At 36.4% G+C, this 23,305-nt stretch overlaps 1 protein-coding gene across 2 annotated transcripts in view; it reads right to left on the bottom strand.

Annotated features, from left to right (window-relative positions):
* Positions 1 to 23,305, bottom strand: part of LOC111152194 (collagen type XII alpha 1 chain) — a 120,215-nt gene that overhangs the window by 82,611 nt on the left and 14,299 nt on the right. For both annotated transcript variants that reach the window (XM_022510586.1, XM_022510585.1), the window contains 9 exons: positions 21,486 to 21,749; positions 21,145 to 21,309; positions 20,300 to 20,473; positions 17,824 to 18,114; positions 17,023 to 17,625; positions 15,596 to 15,868; positions 11,863 to 12,135; positions 9,962 to 10,234; positions 805 to 1,077 (listed from right to left, as the gene is read on the bottom strand). In XM_022510586.1, coding sequence (XP_022366294.1) covers positions 805 to 1,077; positions 9,962 to 10,234; positions 11,863 to 12,135; positions 15,596 to 15,868; positions 17,023 to 17,625; positions 17,824 to 18,114; positions 20,300 to 20,473; positions 21,145 to 21,309; positions 21,486 to 21,749 — 2,589 coding nt within the window. The remainder of the gene's footprint in view (positions 1 to 804; positions 1,078 to 9,961; positions 10,235 to 11,862; positions 12,136 to 15,595; positions 15,869 to 17,022; positions 17,626 to 17,823; positions 18,115 to 20,299; positions 20,474 to 21,144; positions 21,310 to 21,485; positions 21,750 to 23,305) is intronic.

Here is a 23,305-nt window from a genome sequence, read left to right as displayed (position 1 = left end):
ATCCTGTTCCCTTTTCCTAAAACCCTCCCAGAACAAAAGGAATCAACTTTCCTCCTATAAATTCTTAGAAATGCTTATATGCTTAACAAACAGCTTCTTAGGGAAGAGAATTAAGGAACGTTGGCGCAGCTTTCACCAACCAGCTGATACTAAATGATTATAAGTCATTCTAAATTATTCATGAGAAAGAATATTAATGACATTAAGGTAAATCTGAGCCACCAGAATATTGAGTGGACTTTTGATTTAACCTTACCAAATACAAGAGGGATGAAGTCAAGTCTCTAGGACTGGTCTTGGGTACATAATAATCACAGTCTCAGTAGCCACTCTCATGTATCAATCAACTCTAAGTGGCTAGGCACTATGCTTGGTGCTTTGCACATTGTCATTTCATTTAATCCTCTAGACAACTCTGAGACTGTAAGCCACAGATAAGGAAACTGAATTTTGCCCAAAGTCATACAGCTGTAAATGGGCCTATAGTCTCTTTGTCTCCATGGCTCCTGATCTTTTCACTAGTTGAGTTTCTTATCTAGTTGATCATCCTATCAGGAAAAAAAGGCAGAGAGAGAGACAAATATAGGTAGTTGAACAGGATTCAATATTTCAAAACGTGATATAATTTTTATACTAAGTGAACTAAACGAACATGAATTTAAACCACAATCTTTAAAGGTCTTAAATTTTCATCCCCATTTATCATAGAACAAAAACTAAAGGCAAGTGATTACACTGTCACTTGAGCTGATAGCCATTCGGTAGCACCAACACACACCTAAACACACTCGTGATGTTACCTACATTCAGTTGTGGCTTCTCCATTTAAAGGTTCTCCTTCTCCACTGCTATAAACTGCAAAGACTGAAACCTTGTATTTGGTCTCTGGCTGCAGATTTTCTATCACAGTATGAATTGCATCTCCGGGAAGACTTTTCTCTCCAGTCTCAATGTCATCGTAAAGCGACTTCCATGAGACTCTGTAACCTCGAACCATTCCTGGAGCTGATGTCCAGTATGCCCCAATTGATGTGTCGGTGATATCCTTAGTAACGAAATCCGTAGGTGAACCACGTTCTAAAATAGAAATTAAAGGGTAATCATTTTTCCATGTCTACTAGGTATGTAAATATTCCTTCATCCTAGTGGACATCCTAACTTGCTGAACTGAAACTCTGTTTAAAGTTGCCCATTTCTTCTTTCGGAGCTATCCGTCCTGTTCTGTCAGTGGACCAGATTGATGGAATCAAACTCTAGAATCCTTTCTGATTCCCACCTATCACCCTGATCTCCACATGTTCATTCAGACGGGAAGGCCCTTCAGGACAAGAATGCCATCCAAACATGAAAGAGTAGGTGACTAAAAAATTTGTTCTCCAAAGGGAAAAAAGGCATCTAATCCCAAAATTTCATCCTATGTCAGTCTACTTTATAACATACCCCATTGTTCACAAATATCTTTACTTCTTTACAGTCATCTTTTACTCTCTGATATAATTTAAATAAGCTCAGTGTCAATGTATGACCTATGACAATTGCAACAATTTCATATCACTTGATAAAATTAATTCCAGCATCATTTTTTGGTGAAAACTCTATTTGCTCATGCAATTTAAAAGGAGAAGTACAAACCTCCAATATAGCTAAACTCTGATGAAACGAAAACCACCAATTCTTCTGGAAAACTTTAAAGCGATTAGTCATCAAAACAAAACACACCACTTGTTCTAGCTGATTGAAAATGTCTGCTACTAAATTTTGGCTCTTTCAATTCAAAAAAGAAAAAAGAAAAACTACAACCCAAATGGAAAAATATGGAAACCTCAACTTAATAGGAGGCACAGATGTCTTCCAATAAAACCCTCATTTTCCATCATTTAAATATAAGATAAATACACAGGTCACTTTATATTGGCTACCTTCACTAGGGTTCATGCCACAGCATGACATAAACATAAAACTATCTGCTTCTACAGCATACGTTTCATCAGTAATTGTTGTAAATTGAAGCAAATGATATATAAAGCTGTTACAAGATTTCTGAAGACTATTATTTTACATGAATTAAAGAGTAAAAATGAATACCTTAAAAATACTCATAATTAAGCCACTAAATTTCAACACGAGGAGTAAAGATAATGATAAGTTAAAAAAAAGAAAAAGAAAAAGAAAAAAGAAATCTGGGTAGACAGAAACCTATCATATTGTAGGATTTAGAGGGGAAAGATAAATAAAACAGGAGCTGGGTATCCTACCAGACCCCAAGCACAAATGGAAAATTCTAACTCCATTATAAATAACTGTAACTGCTGACAGGACATCTCATCTCTGGAGGGAAATTAGTTACATATTTCACTGAAACCAAGAATACTTATTTTCAAGAGAATACTGACTTTGCTCCCTCAGTATGTGATGCTAATTTTCACTTGAAGGCCTTCTTTCACTGTATGGGCTACTTAAATGGTCACATATCTTTATTTTTTCTCTATATACGGGAACATAAACAAACTATTGCTTTGATCCAGTTTGGTTGTCGTCTTTTATGTCTTATTTTGTTTTGATCACTGATATCCCAGCAACTGGTCTCTAAGTTTTAAAATGGGCAGCACACGTTTTCTTTGTTTGGTGTACTTTTTTTTCACATGTGCCCCTTCTAAAGAGCCTAAATTGCAGTTAGAAATTGCAGCCATTGTAAAATCATTGTACTTGAAAGTGACTGAACTTAAATGAGCTAAAAATGGCATTGATGACATTCCAAGAAAGTCTAAGATGAATAAGTTATCGAGACTGTGGGGACTATGTTCCATATTAACAATGGAGGAGTTTACAATCATTTCCGCTTCTCCTCTGCTTCAAGATTGTGTTTCTCAGCCCGTTTTCCTCCCTACGTTCTATAGCGCTGAATTTGTGTCATTATTTATTTCCATGACAACAGACATCAATCTCACAAACACAAGCTAATGGTTCCACTGTGAGAAAATAATAGGAAAAGAATTGTGGTTGAAGCAAAAATACATTCACAAAGATATTTCTGGACTACAAACAAAAGGAGCCTAGTTCACCAGACATGCATTCCCATGGATTTTAATCAACTGTTTTAACACTCTCAGAACCTGTAAAGCTGGAACAAAATACTAGTGAAATTTCAATAAAGATGTTTGCAAGGTTTATCAGTGTCCTAAAAAGAGTTGGTTAAAAGCACTTTAAAAAAAAATACAAATGAAGTATAAACTAAAAAACATTCTGAAGTTCTAATTAATGGCATGACAACGATAATTCCAGTGAGCACTGAGAAAATTCTAAATTACAGAAAACAATCCTCAAAAAATTATAGAATCTGCCTGTGACATTCAAAGGCGTTATGTACAGACCCTGGCATTGCAACATTCCATGTTAGTAACAAAGAAATATGGAACCCAATGAAAGAAGAAAGGCACCTCTATCCAGAAGCCAAGATTGAAAAGACAAACTGTTTCAACAAGCTTCTTATGTGTCAGTCAGTCAGTTTGAAAAGAATATTAAGTTTATACCATCATCAAACACATTGATAAACATTTTTTTCTCAAAAAAGCTAGAGGGTTGGGTATTCTACCTGCTACATTACACCCAAGAATTTTGAAAATATGATGTACTCATGACAAGTAAATTTTATCAGACCCACAAACCTTTAAAAAATATTTTTTAAATGGAATCTTGGCTTGGACAAATATTGGATTACAAAAAAATGAAGCAGTTGAATTGTACCCTGTAATACAATTGGCAGGCAGTGAGCGGCCAAGCTAGTCTTAAGACCTGGTGTATATCTAGCTGCATAGGCCACCAGCAGGAGGCTATGTCACCTCCTAAGGCCCTGGGACAAAATAAATGGACTAGATTTGATAGGATACACAGAATAATCACCTGGGTTTGGTGGGGCCCTCCCAAAAGAGTGGGCCCTGCCCAAATCAACTAAATTGAAATATCTGGAGATACACCTAAGCACTGATACTTCCTAAAACATCTTTCAATCTCTGTTATTCTTGGGACACCTAGGTGGCTCAGTCTGTTAAACATGTGTCTTTGGATCAGGTCATGATGCCAGGATCCTGGCATCGAGTCCCATGTCAGGCTCCCTACAAGGAGCCTACTTCTCCCTCTGCCTGCCACTTCCCCTGCTTGTAGGCTCTCTCTCTCTCTCTCTCTCTCTCTCTCTGAAAGATAAATAAACAAATAGATAAATATCTTTTATTTTTAATCTCTATTATTCTCATTCCCCTACAATTTTTTATTCTTTTCTCATTTCTTTCCTTTCCCTTCTTTCTGCTATTCCTTTCTGAGGCCTAGGGAAGCATTTACTTGGAAGATGTGATTGGTTGGTGCAGGAAGAAACCCTCATGCTTGCTTTCACTCTGACATGAGGCTCCTTCAAAATCAGAACAGGTGTGGTGAGGGCAAACCTGATCAACATCGTTGGGCCCAGGGTTGTTGCATGGGACTGTTTGTTGGTTTATACATTGTGTGGATGTATGACCACACATGACTAATTGCCCTTTAGTCGAATGTCTCAAGGCTGACCTTCAGGGACCTGAGAAGTTGATCAGATCTTCTCATCACATCCTTTCCATCCCATAACACATGTGGGATGTTCACTACTCTCTTCTCCCCTTCATCCTGTTTCAGAAGGAAATGTCTCTCAACACATGCTTCTTGTTCAAGAGTTGACCACATTTTCCTGTGAATGAGGTTCAACTCAAGTGGTATCTAGCCAAGCATTTGTTTTGGTTTAAAATACTGAATTGTAGGTTCTGTCCTTAATCTAAGGAACTGTGGACATCCATAACAAAGGAAGAGATTATTTGGCTGGGTTTGGTTAGACTGAGTTTGGGAATTTCTTTTTAGAGAACCTGGGAAGGAAAAGAAAGAGAGAAGAAGAAGAAAGGAAAGATGTCTGAAGACAAGCCTATAGCTTCTGCAAGAGGCATTACTGTGTCTCAACAGCAGAAACCATTGACAGGTCCAGTGAATAGGAACCAAATCCAGTAGTCTTTTTGCCCCTTTGTCACTGTGCTTCCCAGAACCTGCATCCACTTCTGCTCTAGCAAAGGCTCCCAACTTCCTCAAGTTCCTCTTTTTGCTCTCCCCCAAGACTTATAAAAGTTTGTTTTACAATGTTTCAGTTTGTTCAGGACTTCACATAAGTGGCATTGTTTTCAATAAATAAAATGAATAAAATAAAATAAAATAAATAATAATAAATAAAATAAAATAAAATAATAAGCTAAAATAAATTAGTACCTGTTTTCTGCTGTCCTGGGGTATATGCCTATGCTTTGTATATTATTTTAATTTCCGGTAATAGAATTTCTGGCAGTCATTTCAAATAAGTTCTCTTCTATAATGATGGTATGCCTTCAACTTTACCCTTCTCAATAGTTTCCTCAGCTATCTTATTCTCCCTGGTATAGTACCAGTTTAGTTATAAGGAATAACATTCTTTTCTGTCATACATTAAGACACAAAATTCATCAGTTTTTTGAAATTTTGATAATCAGCCTTTCTGCCCTGATTATGAACCATATTTAGATATATTCAAAAGGCATTTTTCTCATGCCTGCTCACATGCATCTCTGAGCTACTACTGTGAGAGGTAATTTAGACAGGTGCATTTCTCATGATCTGAACATCCACAAGGGGTTGATTTCTACTTTTTTCCACATACAAGGCCAAAGAACTAATGCCTCATTTAAGTAACTTTCCTATGTTTCCTTAGCCCTTTTCCATTTGCTTTCTGAAAAGCAAATCATCATCCAATTCAAATATAATTAAAACACAAATTAGCCAATGATGATAACTGAAAAATTAATCATAATGAAATGAAACTGTGTAAATTGTTCCAGTCGGCTTTCATTGAGTTTCACATACCACTTTCAAAAATAGAAGTTAAATTGAAAATGTAATGTAAATCCTCTTCTAAATCAATTTGTCTTTTCCGTTAGAGCTCAGCTCAAAAGTCATCCAACTTTCCACAGTAGAATACAGAAAACCTGCTTCCACGTTTATGTGGAAACACACTTGATTTACAACCCCAGTGAATTAGAGTCACCATTCCAAAGTACAAAGTTCACTATTGATAAGCAACAACTACATGAAGCAATACATAGTTCTTGAAAACTTCTTACCAATTAAATCACCCTTCAACCTCAAAGTCTGTATGAGATTTCTTCCGTAATTGTTATGTCCCCAATGTGATTTACATATTTCTCCTATGAGCCATTAATGCACAGGAAAGGAAATATGAGTTGCTGTTTGACAATTGTGCTAAAGCTCCCCGGAAATCTCAGCCTTGTTATACCCAGAATGTATGATCTTTCAAATTATGAGATAGCAGTAAATCAAGGGAAACAGAGACCTTATTTAGTCCATCTTGGAGAGGCCCCATGTTACTCAACATCCTGCAGAGGAATTCCTATGAGTGCTAAAAACCTCATTGTAACAAAATGTCAGCAGAGTGAGCTTGGTTTGATGTACAGGAAGCTGTCTGTGTCTAGGACATTGGCAGGTTGCTATAGCAACTAAAACAAAGGAAATTTTAAAGAGTCATCTTTTCCATAGCCAAGAACCAACAGTCAAAAACAAAAAGAACCGTATTATTCCCAAACTGAAATTTTCATTCATTTGTGGTAAAATCTCAGAATTAAAATGAGCATTATTCATTTCAAGGTTTATAAGAGCAGGTTTTCCTGTCTCTACACACTAACAATGACAACTAAAAGCTCTATCACAACCTCAACTACACTTACATGTACAACCGTCCTTTAGTAATCACATTAAATCTATTTTAAAAACAACACGGGGAGGTGGGGGGGGCAACATAAATCAAACCTAATAGTGTGTGCTCAGATTCCTCTAAAGTTTGGATCTGAAATAGTAATAAACACTGCCTTTGTGATTCTATTTCATACAATACTAGAGCAAACCATGAACTTCCCCAATGCCAATTCTAATAAATCTCTCTTCCAGGGACAGGGGACTTTTCTGATCATTGGCTACATTTCAACAAACTAGGAAATAGATTCAAGTTAGGGACAGTTGTAGAGCACAAGAAATATGTTGTTTTTTTCCTGTTTGTTGATTTGAATAGAATGCACTTGAGGCCATCTATAAAATTTTTAACCTACAGAATGCTCCTGCCGGCTAAGCCATGCCTCTGGATGGAAGAAACATTCCTTCAGGGTCTGCTCTTACCACCTTCTCTCCCAAGAGAAAAACAGATTAGAAAAACAGCGGCCCTCAAAAGCAGTTGCCTGGCTCTGTTTCTGGCTTTCCATTCCCTGCATTTACCATCATATCCTATTCCTGTATATGGTATGTGGATTTGGCTGAGTTAATACAATAAAATAAAATGGAATAACCAGGGGCTAAAATCTTCTACTATTTTAATTTAGTCACAACTACGCTTTTACATATTTGTGAAGTTTACCACACATAATGCAATGGGATAAATATGTTCATAAAATTAGGCTGGCAGCATTTTATGTAACCCTTCACTGTAGTAAAGAGACTTGGTACAAGTGGAAAAAATGTATTATGACAACTTATTTATCAATTAACTATAGTTAATCATCTTGCGTCCCTCCTTCTCAGGAAATGGAAAAACGGTAATTTTTTAAGATTTCTTTTACTACCTATGTGTCTCACTCAGAGGTAATTTCTGATCAAATAAGTGTGTGTGTGCACATGGGTACATAGTCACATATGCATACACGTTGGTAGATCTTCTATACTACTTGCAAAGCGATAAACAGTTCAGTTCAATTATAAACAGTTTAGCTATACACCAGAAAAATCAAAGCCTGTAGAATGTTTGCTGTTAAATTAAAATGTGTATTCTGTTTTCTAAAGATTAATATATCATTCTGAGGAAAAATGCCTAATTTTTAACCCCAAGTATGAATATATTTTTTAAAGTAAGAAAATGCAGAAGAATATCAGAAGGTTGAAAGGTACAAGAAGAAGGAAAACTATTAAGAGCATTTCCAAGATATTCCTTACAAGAGAGAAATTTTCACAAACAAGAATTACCTACAATTATTCTGGAAAAAAGAAAAGCTCAAAAGTTTATCCCTAAAACAAAATCCTGTAAACAATCTATGTTGAAAGCCTTTGGGAAGCACAAGAGAAAGAGAACTTCAAAGGGTCAGAACAGAAGAACAAACTTGTCAGAAATTCTGGATGTTGCTCTGGATTCAAGGATTACATGCTTTACTGCCGGATTAGGTGTCTATAATTAAGGCAGTTTCCACCACTATCTCTTATTATTTTCAAATCATTAGTGTAGCTGATCAATATCTCTTAAATACTTACTTACAAAAGCCATATTTTTAAATATCGATTCTAAAGTGAATGTCATTTCCTCCTGATGAACTTTATATACCTATAGCATTTTACAGTTTCCAAAAAGTTTCGCTTACAGTCTCCCATTTGATCTCCACAGCAAATCTGGGATGCAGAAGCGATGATCATCCTCTCTTTATAGATGGGTAGACTGAGGCTCAAAGCGGTTAAGGAACCATTTCAAGGTCACATGGCTAAGTAATGAAACCAGGACTCTTCTAGTAATCAGTATTTTACACACTGGTATTTAATCTTTCATTTAAATCATCTTCTCAAAATAAATTTCATTGATTATTAAAAGTAAATTCTTGATTACTATTAGAGATTGAATTGATTAGAATATGTTCTGGCTATTTGTTTTTAATTCTTGACTAAATCTTGTACTTTTAATGGAAACTGCCTAATGTGGGCCTTGTCCCTATTAATTACAACATCTACAAAGCTCCAAACTCCTGGATCCTCCAAATTTGACAGATATTTTACCTGAAGTCACCGTGACTTCGCATCACAAAAGATACTTCAGATGCATTTTCTTCCTATAATTATGTGAAATAGGTCATATAAAAGATGGTGATAACAAGGCCTGATTTCCCATTTAGGCCCCCAACTATGGTACTGACTCATTATCTTAACCATCCACTGATACTTCTTTTTAACATCATAACATTCCTATTGTGGCTAGGTTAAATTTACATTTTCTCCCTCTTACACAACTTATTTTGTAGTTGCGGTGAGTTAAATGCAGGCCACCACTGTATTTCAAAAGATTCTAAGAACTACGAAGAGCTCTGACAATTAAGTCTGGAAAACAAAGGACACAGCTCCAGTCTTGTTGGTGGTTCTCGCTAAATACTTCAAACTTCTAACACAGAACTGAATTTCAGAGGTCATTTAGAAGCAAACAAAACAGAAATCGGGATCCTCATATTTTTCAAACTAAATGCTTTTATGCATGGTGAATGAGAGACTCAGAGTCAGAAAGGGTTCCTCTCTTTTCCTAGTGATGGAAGCTGCTGGGTTACTGTGGGCAACCCAAATCCTTTTCATCCACAGATGTTTCCCAAGGTCACTTCTCACTCTGAATGTCACACACCTATTCTCCCTTAACTAGACCATGGCATTGAGAACATATTTCTATGGCCTTCTAATGCACTCAGCTCCTCAGTACACCTCTCCCTGATCAAATTTAATTTTTTTTAAGATTTTTGTTTATTTATTTGACAGAGATCACGAGTAGGCAGAGAGGCAGGCAGAGAGAGAGAAAGAGAGAGAGGAGGAAGCAGGCTCCCCGCTGAGCAGAGAGCCCGATGTGGGGCTCGATCCCAGGACTCTGGGATCATGACCCGAGCCAAAGGCAGAGGCCCCAGCCCACTGAGCCACCCAGGCGCCCCTCAAATTTAATTCTTTACAACGGCTTACATTCTACGTCTCTGAAAAAGAGGCAGTTTTGTAGTTACTTACTTTTCAATACAAATTCCTTTTAAGAAAAAGGATAGCACATTTCTAGATTTGATTCTCCGCAAATGTTTTCAGCTTCCTAAATGCAATCACAAACTCAGGGATTTCTATAAAACATGACAGTTATTACCTTCCAGGGTTGTTCCTTCGCCATGAAGGGTATCTCCAGCCCCGGATGCGTATAAGGCCGTCACAGATAAGGAGTATTGCGTCCCTTCGTTTAATCCTCTCAGCACAGTACTGGTCGTATGTCCTCTCACAGTGACCTCTTGAGTCTCACCCCCTGCCGCTGGGACGTATGTGACGAGATACTGTTTCACTTTCCCTGGTGCCCCAGTCCAAGATAATTTCATAGTTGATGTTGTAGGGTCAGACACTCTTAAGTCTCTTGGGTTCCCTCTAACTTCATTAAAAAAACAACAACATCAAAATTCATTATTTAATAAAATGACTTAAAAAACACTTTGTTGCTTTAAGTGTGTGTGCATGGGTGTGCGCGCACGTGTGCATGGGTGTACGCGCATGGGCATGGGCATGGGCACGCATGCTGCATCAAATTTATATCCTGAGGAGTACGACAGCAATTTCAACTGTTGACAAGCAACAGAGCGTCAGCATTTCTAAACTGGGTCTTGAGTGTTGGGAGAAACAAAGCAAAAGGCATCCAATTCCTCTTCTGTGTTTATGCAGGTTAGTATCTTTTGCATTACTATCTTTGACATTAAAAACTACAGTCTTTTCCCTGAAAGTGGAACAAAAGCGCTACAGATTATAAATACATTGATTAGTATCACAATGTAGGTTTTTTACCACCTCCGAGAAAGCCTAGAAATACACTGATGTGATAAAAATAATTAATGATCAAATGCTATCCCTAGAAAAAAAACTTAAGGAAACAGCCCTAGTGAGGTCTTGCCTTGAGTAAAACTCAGGGGCTACCTATCCCTTTGCAACTATGATGCTTGGCATTTCATGACTTTTCTGGTAGAGTGGTCATGTCATCTCTGAAGGGTGTGAAGCCACCCAACCCTGTGACACTCTCCACTGGGCACGGAACAGCTAGCCACTTTCACTCTAGAAAACAGAAAGATGAAGAGTCACTGGTTCTTTTTATGGTCCCCACACAAAGGGCCCTATATCCCCAACTAGAAAGAGAAAAAGAAATGTAGTGATTTCCTGCAGGGCAGAGAAGAGGAAGAAAGCAGATGGAAAGAGAAAGGGTCTCTGCAGGAAAGGCTATTTAGCTAGGTTCTCCCGGGAGGGAAGCAGGGAGCAGTGATGGAGGACAAGCAGGGAATGGATATTCCTTATGAATGCCTGCCTCAGATGCACTGCTTATCAGCAGCATGACCCAGTTACAATTTAGTATCTTTAGTCTTGATTTACTTATAAAAAAAGGATGATATTAACAATTCCATTGACTCTGTGCATGGATCAGATGAGATAATATATGAAAAGCTCTTTGCACAGAACCTAACACAAGTAAGTACTCAATAACTGTTCACTATTGCTAATATGTTGTGTTGCTGTTGTTGTTGTTGTTATTTTTAACTTTAAAGATAGGGAATAAAATGAAAATTAGAAATGCCTTAATTTTTCTCATTGAAATAAATATTAAACATTAATAATTTGCAACAAATATCAGAATCTATCCTGGGAGTCTGACTATGCCATTTAAATAAAAACAGGCTACTATTTTAAAATCTTCCTGAAGAAATCTGTTTCAACAGTACATAGCAGTTTGATTTTTAAACCCTAATAATCCTTCAATTTATATTGGAATATTTAATAATATTATTTTTAAAATAATATTTAGGCCATATGATAGCATTTGAGTCCTATTGACACAAAAAATTGCTGTCATAGGTAAGTCAAAAATTTGAGTAACCCACGTCTAAAAGGACTACCGTCTAAGATACTCAGATAATTGAGACAGTGTCTCATGGCCTGTAGTGTCTGGATAGCTGCCTACAGGACCCCTTGAGGTCCAAGATCTGGGTTGTTACCATATAGTCAGCATATTTCACCTACCTTCTTCCGTGGCTGCATTTCCAGTCAACGGAGAACCAGGTCCCGAGAAATATTCAGGAATTACAGATACTTCATATTTTGTGTCTGGAGTCAGGTTCTCAAGTGTTATCCTCCTCTGATTGGCAGGGGTGGTAACTTCTTTGCTTTCTCCACCAGCAACTGGTTTATACATAATTCGGTACCTTAAAACTCTCCCTGGAGCTTGAGTCCAGGTGATCTTAAAACTGTCTGTAGTTTCATCTGTCACCTTTAGGTTTCGAGGCGCTCCTTTTACTGAAATTGGTTTAAAAAAAAAGTTTATTTTACATAAAAAATGCAAAACTAAGTCTTTGATCACTAAATTATAACATTTCTCTAAACAAATCCAAAGGCAGTTTTTTTATTAAACATTCCGGTTACAAGCATTCATTTAGCCAGATATTAACTAGATGCTGAAACAACAAATACTCTATAATATACAGAAAGAAACTAAGTATTGTTAATTTTTTTAATCAGATAAAGAGGTGCTTAATAGTAAACTTTTAAAATCATAAGTACTCTATTAAGTAGTAAATTCATATTGACATAGAATTCAGGAATAAAAATACTTCATTTCTTGAAAATAGGTAGCCAAGGCTTTCCTTCTAACTTGATTTTTTCCCAGAAAAGTAGGAAAATAATACCTAACACCCAGTTCTACCATATTTACCCACTTGAAACTGTCCAGTCATTTCCACAGCTAACTTTTTAATTTATATAGTCATTTGACTTGGAGAATAATTAGACCATACCCAATAACTGGACCAAACACACTGTACTTAATGAATGCTAGCAGGATCTAAATCTTGAAGTTAAACTTCAATGGGGTAATGTACACTGACTCACAATCTTAAATGGGATCTTCATTGAGCCTAAAGGAGAACATCAGTTGGCTTTATAGACAGTAAACATGCTTAAATTATTTATTCATTTAAGGGGCAAACTGTCCATTTGGACCACACGTTCAGAAAAGATGAAATAAAGGTTATTGTCTTCTCAATCCACTGGAGTGAAAGCACAATGCAATACATCGGCATTTACCTCACATATAATTAGAAATTTATCTAAATAGCCAGCACATCAGTAGACCACTTCAGGGAGAAAGAAAGTGAATCCCTTAAGAAAACCAATGGCAGTTGGCAGACTTACACCCATGACTCATTTTAGATGGCAAGGAAAAAGACTAAATTAGCCAGAAGAAATGAGGCAAATAAACTGTTGAATTTGAATATAGTAGTTCCCCACCCCTGCTTATCTGCAGGGGTTATATTCCAAGATTTCCAAAGGATGCCTGCATTCACGAATAGTACTGAACCTTATTTATAATGTGTTTTTCTTATATATAACTATGATGAAGTTTAATTTATAAATGAGGCACATTAAGAGATTAACAACAATACCTAATAATAAAATAGAATAATTACAACATACTGTAACAAAAATTATGTGAATATGGTCTCTCTCTCAAAATATATTACTATACTTACCCTTCTTGTGAAAATGCCTACACGATGAGAAAAAGTGAGGTGAATGATGTAGGCATCATGACATAATGTTGGGCTACTATTGACCTTCTAACAATAGTCAGAAGGACAATCATCTACTTCTGGACTGTTGTTGACTATAGGCAACTATAATCACAGAAAGTAAAGCTGAGGATCAAGAGGAACTACTTTACTAGTTTTGAAGCTGAATGTGTAATTTTGAGCCTTAGATTACCCAATAGTTAAAAAAAAAAAAAAAGACTGTGTACAGGATTATTGAATTGGTTAAATGAAATAATCCATGGAAAGCAATTATCATAATAACTGACACATAAGCTGGAGCTCAGTAATTGTTAGCTTAAGAAAGGTACTGAAATCAGAAGCTTCCTTATTTATTAAAGAAAGTGTAAATCTCATATTTCACTCAGACAGTAGAACTGGAAACGCATTACCAAATGCTATTGTTGAAGCCCAATGAACAAAAACTAGAGCATATATGAATGTAGTTGGCTTTACTCAAAAACCTCCTGGACTTAAATTTTTTTCTTGAGATACATTCCCATCCCCCTCCCAAAGTGATGAAGGAAAAGGGGCAAGCTCATCATGTAACAATGTGCACATTACAGAGAAATCATCAGGAAATCAGAAATACGAGGGTGCCTGGGTATCTCAGTCAGTTAAACGTCCAGCTCTTGATTTTGGCTCAGGTCATGATCTCATGGGTCTTGAGATCAAGTCCCACATTGGGCTCTGCACTCAATGGGGTGTCTGCTTGAAGATTCTCTACCTCTGCCCTACCCTCCAGTCATGCATGCAATTTTTCTTTCTCAAATAAATAAATCTTTAAAAAAAAAGGAAAATAAAATATCTAAATATGGACTTCCATATTATTCAACATAAATATCATAAGGAAAAAAGTCAACCTAGGTCATTATTTTATTGGCGGGCCTTCAGATAGAAATATACCTAAACCATGCACAAAAAGAATAGATCAATCTTATTTTTAAAATCTGTCAGAGGAAGAAAGATTCTCTAGCTTTCACCAGCAAGATATGCCAATATGTAACTTTCCTGTTAGCAAACTCTTCTTTGCAACTATCTTAATTTCCTCATGCATCTGTTTCAGCTTCTTCACCTATCTCCAGTAAAAACAGAGAAAAACTGGCATGCCTTTTATTATTTGTGATATTTATCTTGAAGAGTAATTACCTAGTCTTAGTCTTCTTGTAACCACATTCCTTGGTATCCTTTAAATGTCAAATGTAATGAAACCTATCAGAAAGTATCCAATTCTATCAGTAAAGAGGACATATCTAAACAAATAATGCTTAAAACATTTGGTAAAATTTGTACACTCCTGTTCTCAGCAGCATTATTTACAATAGCTAAAAGGTGGAAGCAACTTAAGTGTCCGTGGATGAGTGGATAATCAAAATGTGATATATACATACAATGGGATTCTCTTTTGGCCGTAAGAAGAAAGGAAATTCTGATTCAAGTTACATGGATGAACCTTGAGGACATTATGCTAAGTGAAATAAGCCAGATACAAAAGGCTGAATACTGTGCAATTCCACTCTTATGAGGTACCTAGAGTAGTCAAATTCATAGAAACAGAAAATATAATGGTAGTTGCCAGGGGCAATGGGGTGAAGGTAAGGAGGGTTGGGGAACGAAGAGTTATTTTTTTAATGAGTACAGAGATTCAGTTTTGCAAGATGAGAAAAGTTGTGGAGATGGATGATGATAATGGTAGCATAAGAATATGAAGGTACTAAATGTCACTGAAATGTATACCTAAAATGGTTAAAATGATAACTTTACGTTATGTATATTTTACCACAATTTTTAAAAAGAAAAAACATGTGGTAATATATTTGCCATCACATCCATCAATAAAGTAAACAAAATTCAGAAGTATTTGAACATAACACTCTTGAGATACGGGGCAGAAAAATCTGGCCTTAAGCAGTATTTCAAGAGTTAGTGTCATAGTTATTAACAGTTCTCTACACCTCTTAACCTCAAATTCATCAAAATAAACCTAGGGGTTTTTTATATAAAAGTTTTTTCACTTTTTAAAGAGATGTATGAATAGCTATACTTTATAGATTCTGAATCTTACAAAGACATTCACCATCTCTATAGAGGAGATAGTTATTTCAAATTGTAACTTGGTTCTATAATAAATTGCTAGTTTTTGGAAAACAAGGTCCAAAACCCCATCTCACCTTCCACTGTGGTCTCCTCGCCACTTAAGGGAACACTAAAGCCATCCTCATACTCTGCAGTCACATTGACTAAGTATAGGGTCTCTGGCTTCAGGTTGCTGAGAATGACACTGGTGCTTGATGCCGGCTCCACCACTGTAACCTCATCATCCCCAGTAGCTTCCTTGTAGGTGATGTGGTACGAAAACACATTTTCTCCAGCAGGAGACCAGTTAGTTTTGAAACTGTGAGAAGTTGTCTCAGAAAAACTAAGATCCTTTGGAGGCACATAAGCTATTAAAAAAAAAAAAAAAAAAAAAAAACAGGACACAGTTAAAAATGTTTAAATCTATAAAGCAAAAATGGACCTGATGACTATGTTTCTGAAATGGCTTATGTTCATTGGGGGAATAGTCATTGAGACAAATGTACTGAGTAAATATTCCACATAAGACCACTGAGAGAAGGCCTCTCATTTACAACCCTACCAGGATGTCTTGATCATTTGTCTTGACCATTAACAATACTAAGTTACACTGTTTAAATGATTAATTAAAATTTAATTTGAATTGGGTTTCTAAACACAAAGCAGTAATGGAATGGTCCTGTCTGCAACTAGAATATTCAAATAGTAACAGACCTAAAATGAACCAGCAATACTTTCCCATTAATCTTTGGCAATCAGATATTAACTTTTAGTGGTAGACAGTATTTCAAAGTAATGATTAAGGAATTCTTCCTAACAAAAGAATAGTCATGAGACAAAATCATAGAAGAGCCAATGTTTAAGGCACACTGCTCTATTGAATTGGAGAGACAGGAGAGTGTGAAATTATCAACAAATCAGAGTGGTACCTATGAACCCTGGGTGACTGGAAGTGATAATAAGTGTTACAGCACTAGAACAGTTAAGGAAGACTTAATGAAAGAGATGGGACTGTTCACTGAAGTTTGACAAATAGAACTTGAACAAATGAAGAAATGAGATTAAGGAATTCTAACTGTGAGGAACAATGCCCACAATTGGTCCAGGAAAGGGAATGCATAAGAAGAATTCAAAGTTCTAGGACTATGTTCTCATCAACTTTATTTCAAAGGACTTGGCTCACCATCCACTACTTAGAGGACACTCAACTAAGGGTTGTTGTATTGAATATGACAAATAGGTGTGATCAAGCTGGTGCCCAGCCCTGCTTAAGGGTCTAGAATCAAAAACATCTAATGACTCCTGGTAAATAACTTTTCACTAATACATGATCCATACCCAGGAAAAAGTCATATTTCAGAGCTAAATAAACTAAGCTCAATAGATTTATAAATAAAAAATATAGGAAAGTTACTTCTTCCTGTATCTAAAAGGAAACAGAGAAGCATATTATCCAACAATTTTAGAACCAAAAATGCTTTGTTCATGAAGAGATCATTTTGGCTCTACAAAGTCTACTAACCTTTTTTCTTTATAGCTGCCAATTCTTGCTCAATTCTAAGGCAGATAGACTGTGTGAGTTCAAAAGATATTCTCTGAAAAGCATCGAAATCTTCCACTGTGAACACATGTGTCTCAGCAGGAGGAGAGGCAATAGCTTCCAACTCTGAGCGAACAGCATCCTTGACACCAACTGCAAAGATTTCCACATCTGAATTCCTTAGTTTTATAGCAGGATCTCTGAAAGCATCCGAAGATTTCCCATCAGTGATAAGAATCATGACCTTTGGTACGTTGCCTCTTGAACCCTTGCTAGGCACAAATATTTTCTCTCTGACATAAGTCATTGCTTTCCCAGTGTTTGTAGATCCTCCTCTGTAGGGGAAGGTGTTTATTGCTTCAATTATATCTTCAACTTTGGTGAATTTTTTCAAAGTGAACTCAGTATGAGGATCCCGGCTGTACTGGACAAGACTTATCTGTACCCTACTTGGTGAAATCTCAAAACTTTTTACGAGAACTTCCAGAAAGGCTCTAACTTTAACAAAGTTTGCAATCCCAATACTATAGGAGCCATCAACCAAAAACACAATATCGGCTTTTATATCCACACCACGTGAGCATTCTGTGAAAAGAAAAAAAGTCCATTAAAGTTCAACAATATAAATTAATTATTAAATATAGATACCTGGTTTTCTTAATAAGCACACTTATTTAAAAGAAAACTATTAAAAATATTTTAAAACTAAACCTGAACCAGTAAGACATACTGTCCAATGGACCATCACATATACTAAACCCAATGATAGACCTATTCACTTACCCACTTGAACTTTCATTGGTTGAGTCTTCTCCATTATTGAAATGGGTTCACTGGATGTCAGTCCCTTCATGGCAGAAACACTGATCTGGTATTCTGTGTCTGCTGAAAGGTCACGAACACTGAGCGTGGTGGTCTGAGGACCCACACTGAGAGCGTGCTGTCGGCTTCCAGCCGTCATTGGTGTAAGAAGGACTTTATAGCCAGTCACTGGGCTAGGAGATGGACTCCAACTTAGCTTAATGTATTTTGATGAAACTTCTGTGGCAACCAAATTTGAAGGAGGTTCAATAACTGCAAAGTAACGAGCCGAACAGTGACTTAAAAACAGTGAGATGCAGAGGCACCTGGCCTACTGAACTGGAGGAGCATATGTCTCTTGATCTCGGGGTCATAGGTTCAAGCCCATGTTGTGTGTAGAGAATAAATAAGTTAATTAATTAACTAATTAGTTAATTAAAAATAACTATAGTGAGATGCAACCCTTAGGTTTGGACAATCAATACTCCTTATCCAAATTAATTATGAATTAGTCTAGAAGAGCTGCCTAGTTCCAACTCTCTACTTCCACCTATACCTATCCACAACCAAAAGAGACTCAGTGCCTGATTTTTAGTCAGGGCCCTGAGAAAATTAGCGGAAAAGAAAGTTGTTGGAAGACATTAATAATAAGATGTCTGATGTCTAATTCTCTGGAACCAAGATTTCCATTCTGGTTTTGATATTTTATTCATTGTCTTTATTCTTAGGTATCAAAGTAGGCACTTGATAAATATTTGTTAAATCAATGACTTACTCAATTCTTTTTCTCTTTTAATGATACTATAAAGGCTAAAATATAATCTTTAAAAGACACTTTATAGTACAGTAAGAAAGATAAAGGATTCAGCAGCTCTTAAACAAGTTCTTCTAATTTTAGAAAATTTTATTCTCACTTATTTCAAGCCAAGAAAAAAATGTTCATAATGCCACCAAGAGTGACTCAATGTTTTATAACATGTACACTAACAAGGAAATATTGATCATCTAAAACATTTCTATCCTTATGCAATGTAGAATGTAGTGAGGTACTTAACAGATAATATGACAGTGAGGTACTTAACAGGTAATATGTAGTATTTTAAGATACTTCAGATCAAATTTTCACACTTTTACATTTGTCAATAGAATCAACTTCCCAGAATATACAGTTCCTTTTTTTTTTTAATTTCATCCTGCAAGAAGTGGATGATCAAACAGGCACAAATTTCCTCATGGCCTCTTCAAAAAGGTAATCATATGGAGTGCATAAAAATGATTTCTAAAAAGTGACAAGTGGTGGGGAGCAGAGAGAAACAACAGATGTGCCAACTGGATGTTTGGCCAAAACTTTTGAGTGACGCAGAGATAAAACCACGGACCAAGCCAGGAAGAAAGAGAGGCCCCAAGGAACACAGTGAACACCTGCAAAGCAGCCCCATGCCCTATGCAAGCCGAGTTCAAACAGTGGCAGGATGGACGTTTGGTCTATCCCCACACATGCACCCCAGGGAAGACAGGGCAGCGTTAGAATGTTTAAAAGACTAAGTAAAGAGAGGTTGATCGGGAGAAAGTGGGGTGAGGGGATCAATTTTGCAATCACGTAGAGCAAAAGAATCAGACATTAGGCAGTAAAACAAAGAAAGAGGCTTGGAGCCCATGAAGTAATGAGAAGGGGTTCTGAAACAGAACTACAGCCATCAAATGTTGCCAAAATACTTGGGGTTTGGAGATTAAAGAGTTTATAAGACTGAAGAAGTAGCTATTTAGAATTTATCTTTAGTCCCTTGTCAATTCTCAGGCTAAGAGGAGAACAATCATGGAAATTGTAACTTTTTAATGGCCAAAAGGATGTTTATGAAATGTCTTCTGAAATGTCTTTTCTTTCTCCCATGTATTTAGAAGCAATAACTGATAAAAGTGGGAAGATTTTCCAGATGTGGAAGGATCAAACTGGCTGATCCTTGAAGTATTTTTTAAAAGTTTTGAAAACATGCAGAGGATGATGATAATGATGATATAAAAGCCTTTTGTTTCACCAGTGAGAACACTGTTTCTCACTAGCTGATGTTGCTTAATGTTAAGATACATGTCCTCCCGGCCTGTCAGTGTTTACTTCAGGAGTGTAAGACCATTAAAGCAAGTACATGGATAGCATAATTATGGACATTCAACGTGCACAAAATAGTCGCAGAGAAAAAGAACAAGTCAAACTTGTCCAAAAAAGATTTTTAAGAACTTTATAATGATATAAATGTTTTACTTCATATTCTACTGAGGGAGGGGGAACAATGCAAATGATAAGTTGAGTTACTGAAAAGCCATATGATGGAGTATACACCTGGAGAATCACCAGATGTGTTTGAGTAAATGTGCCTACTTTTAGAATACCTGTAAAGCTATAAATGCTACCAAATAATGGAAAAGACGAACACAGGGGAACACTGAGCCATTCACTCACCTTCTTCTCCACTAACCAATTCACCAAGTTGTTCGTCAACACCGGAGCACACCTGGGAGATGATCTCATTCTGAATATCCACAATTGCATCAAAGTTGGCCACGTTGAAAACATGGTTTAATGAAGGCGTGGAGGCGATTTGTTTGAGTTCTTTTGCATCTGCAGCTTTAATGCCTTCAAAAACAAAAGGACAAGGATATATATTGGAAAGAAAAATGTGCTGAATTAGGGAAGTTCTTTGCCTTCTCAGTCCTTCGAAAGTAAAGCCATTTGTAAATCCTTATGTAGTCATAAATCAGAATTGCTTGGCTTTATAACGAATGTGCAACTGTTCAAATGACAAAGGCATTTTATAATTTCATAGAAAGTGGCTGGCCAGAAAGGAAAATGAATGGTTAATAAAACAGAGCAGGCTCTCATCTCAACCCTGCCATCATTTGCCCCTGCCATCTGCAAGGATAATACTTTTTTCTTCCAGAGTCCTGAATGACCTGGAACCCTCCAAATTCTTCAAGTATTACATAATACAGGAAACACATCTAAAAAGCACTTAATGATAATACAAGGAGGATCTTTATTAGAATCATTGGTCCAGCATTCTTTGAAAAGGAGAGGGCTGGCAAAAATATGAATACCACCTCACAATGCATAGGCTAAGGGAGTTATGTGAGAGAAATACATAAGCAGAATTTTTACTCAAAAGATGACATGGTTTAACACTACACTATGAAGTGCACTAAACACTTCTAATAGCATCTTTCTTTAAGGAATGTACCTTTTTTCTTCATAAGCATTAATTATTGAGGTATGTCTAAAGCAAAAATACTTAACCAAACGTGACCTACCCAAAGAGAAAACTTCAACCCCAATATTTCGAAGCTCTCTTGCTGGAATTTCCACTTCATCCTGGGATTTGCCATCCGTAATAATAATTGCCACTTTAGGAAAGCCAACTCTTGCTCCAGCAGATTCCGTGAAAGTATTTTTAATTAAGTAATCAATGGCATCCCCTGAAGTGAAAAAGAAACAGGTTCATTCACTCCTTACTACAATATTTTGCCAAAGTCAAAAACCATGTGATTATTTTCAAACTTATTTAACATGTAAAAATTGTGCAATGCTCAATTTCTTTCCCATACAGCTATTTCATTTATTTTCAACAATAACAAAATTTGTAAAATCATACCTGTCATTGTGTTGCCACCTTTGTATGGGATTCTTTTAATTGCAGCCAGAAGCTCATCCCTTTGGTAGTACTGATTTAAGTTAAATTCAGTCCTGGTATCAGAGCTGTACTGAACAACTCCAACCCTTGTCTTCTCTTCTCCGATGTCAAAAGCAGACACAAGAGCACCAATAAAATCTAAAATGTATTTAAAATTATTTCTTCCCACACTCCAAGAGCCATCCACGAGGAACACTAGATCAGTCCAGGCACTGACAGAGCATTCTGAAATACATTTGATATATTTTTAAATGATGTATTCTTAACTCTATCCGTCCTTAACAAATACAAACTAACATTGAAAAACTATTGTCTCCTTAAATCATTTTGTTCATTAGAACATATTCACATTGTTCTTCACCCACAACTGACATGCACAAAAGAATATACCATTTTATTAACAAACACAGAAGCATTTTCAGTGCCTTCACTAAGATGCATTTATGGAACTATATGGCTCGAAATTAGTATATAAGACTTTGTGCAAGAAGAGATAAATAGATACATGACCTACTCTCCAAGAACATGTGACTGAAGTATTCCTGCTATCAACCTATTTTTATAAACGACATACTTTTTCTTTTTTCTCTCCAAGTACAAATTACAAAAACATCTGGGAGACATACAAAATAAGCAGTGTCTTCATTCCTTGGTATTTAGCAATAAATACAAAACAATTGCTGTCTTATTCAAGCAGATGTAGTTAAGAGGAAGGAAAGGGAAAATCTTTTAAAATTCTCCTGCATTTTAGAATACAATTTCTAAAGTTTGCAGTGACTTAGTCTAGAGGGTTAATAGAATCTAACAGAAGTAAAAAGAAGCATAGGGGCACCTGGGCAGCTCAGTCATTTAAGGCTCTACCTTCAGCTCAGGTCATGATCCCAGAGTCCTGGGACCCAGCATGGAGCATTGGGCTCCCTGCTCAATAAGGAGTCTGCTTCTCCCTCTCTCTCTGCTCCCCCCACCCCTCACACCAGGTCCTGCTCCCTCACTCTCTCTCTCAAATAAATAAATAAAATCTTTAAAAAAATATATGTAAAAAGAAGTATAAATATGATACAAGATAGTCAAAATATCTTATTTTCCTAATTATCAGTGTATTTATTTATTTATTAAGATTTTACTTATTTATTTGACAAAGATTACAAGTAGGCAGAGAGGCAGGGAGAGAGATAGGAGGAAGCAGGCTTCCCGCTGAGCAGAGAGCCCAATGCAGGGCTCAGACCCAGGACCCTGGGATCATGACCTGAGCCGAAGGCAGAGGTTTAACCTACTGAGACACCCAGGCGCCCCATTATCAGTGTATTTAAATTTGACACCTAAAACCTACTTTTACAAAACAAAGAATAGAAAAACATTTCAGTTCAAAAGTAAAAAAGGCACATTATATCTTTAAATTACTGAAATACAATGACTGGCTTTTATAAATGAACACCCATGTCTTTCCTTTTCTCTGCAGTCAGAAGGAAAACAGGCTGATTTTCATGAAAATCTGTATTTGAAAGGCAACACAAAGTGAATTTTCTGAAGACGTTTTCATCCTTGTAGTCAGCTGGTGAATAACAAAAGAAATATTTGGCTACAAAGAGAAAGAAAGGGTCTTGGAAAATTTTGGAGCTAAATACAAGTTGTGTGCTTAAATAATTTTTGCACACCATTTTACGGGCCCATTTAAGTCTATTGGTTGGTCAATATTTGGTATGATGCTTTGATTTAGAATAAATATTGATGGTTCAGGAAAAATATTAGCATTATAACTGAATACTACAAAGTTCATTGTA

This window comes from Enhydra lutris, unplaced genomic scaffold (genome assembly GCF_002288905.1).
Source record: "Enhydra lutris kenyoni isolate GAN:26980312 unplaced genomic scaffold, ASM228890v2 scaffoldscaffold28, whole genome shotgun sequence".
Lineage (NCBI taxonomy): Eukaryota > Metazoa > Chordata > Mammalia > Carnivora > Mustelidae > Enhydra > Enhydra lutris.
Note: the sequence above shows the minus strand (reverse complement) of the source record. Positions and strands in the feature narration are given on the sequence as shown.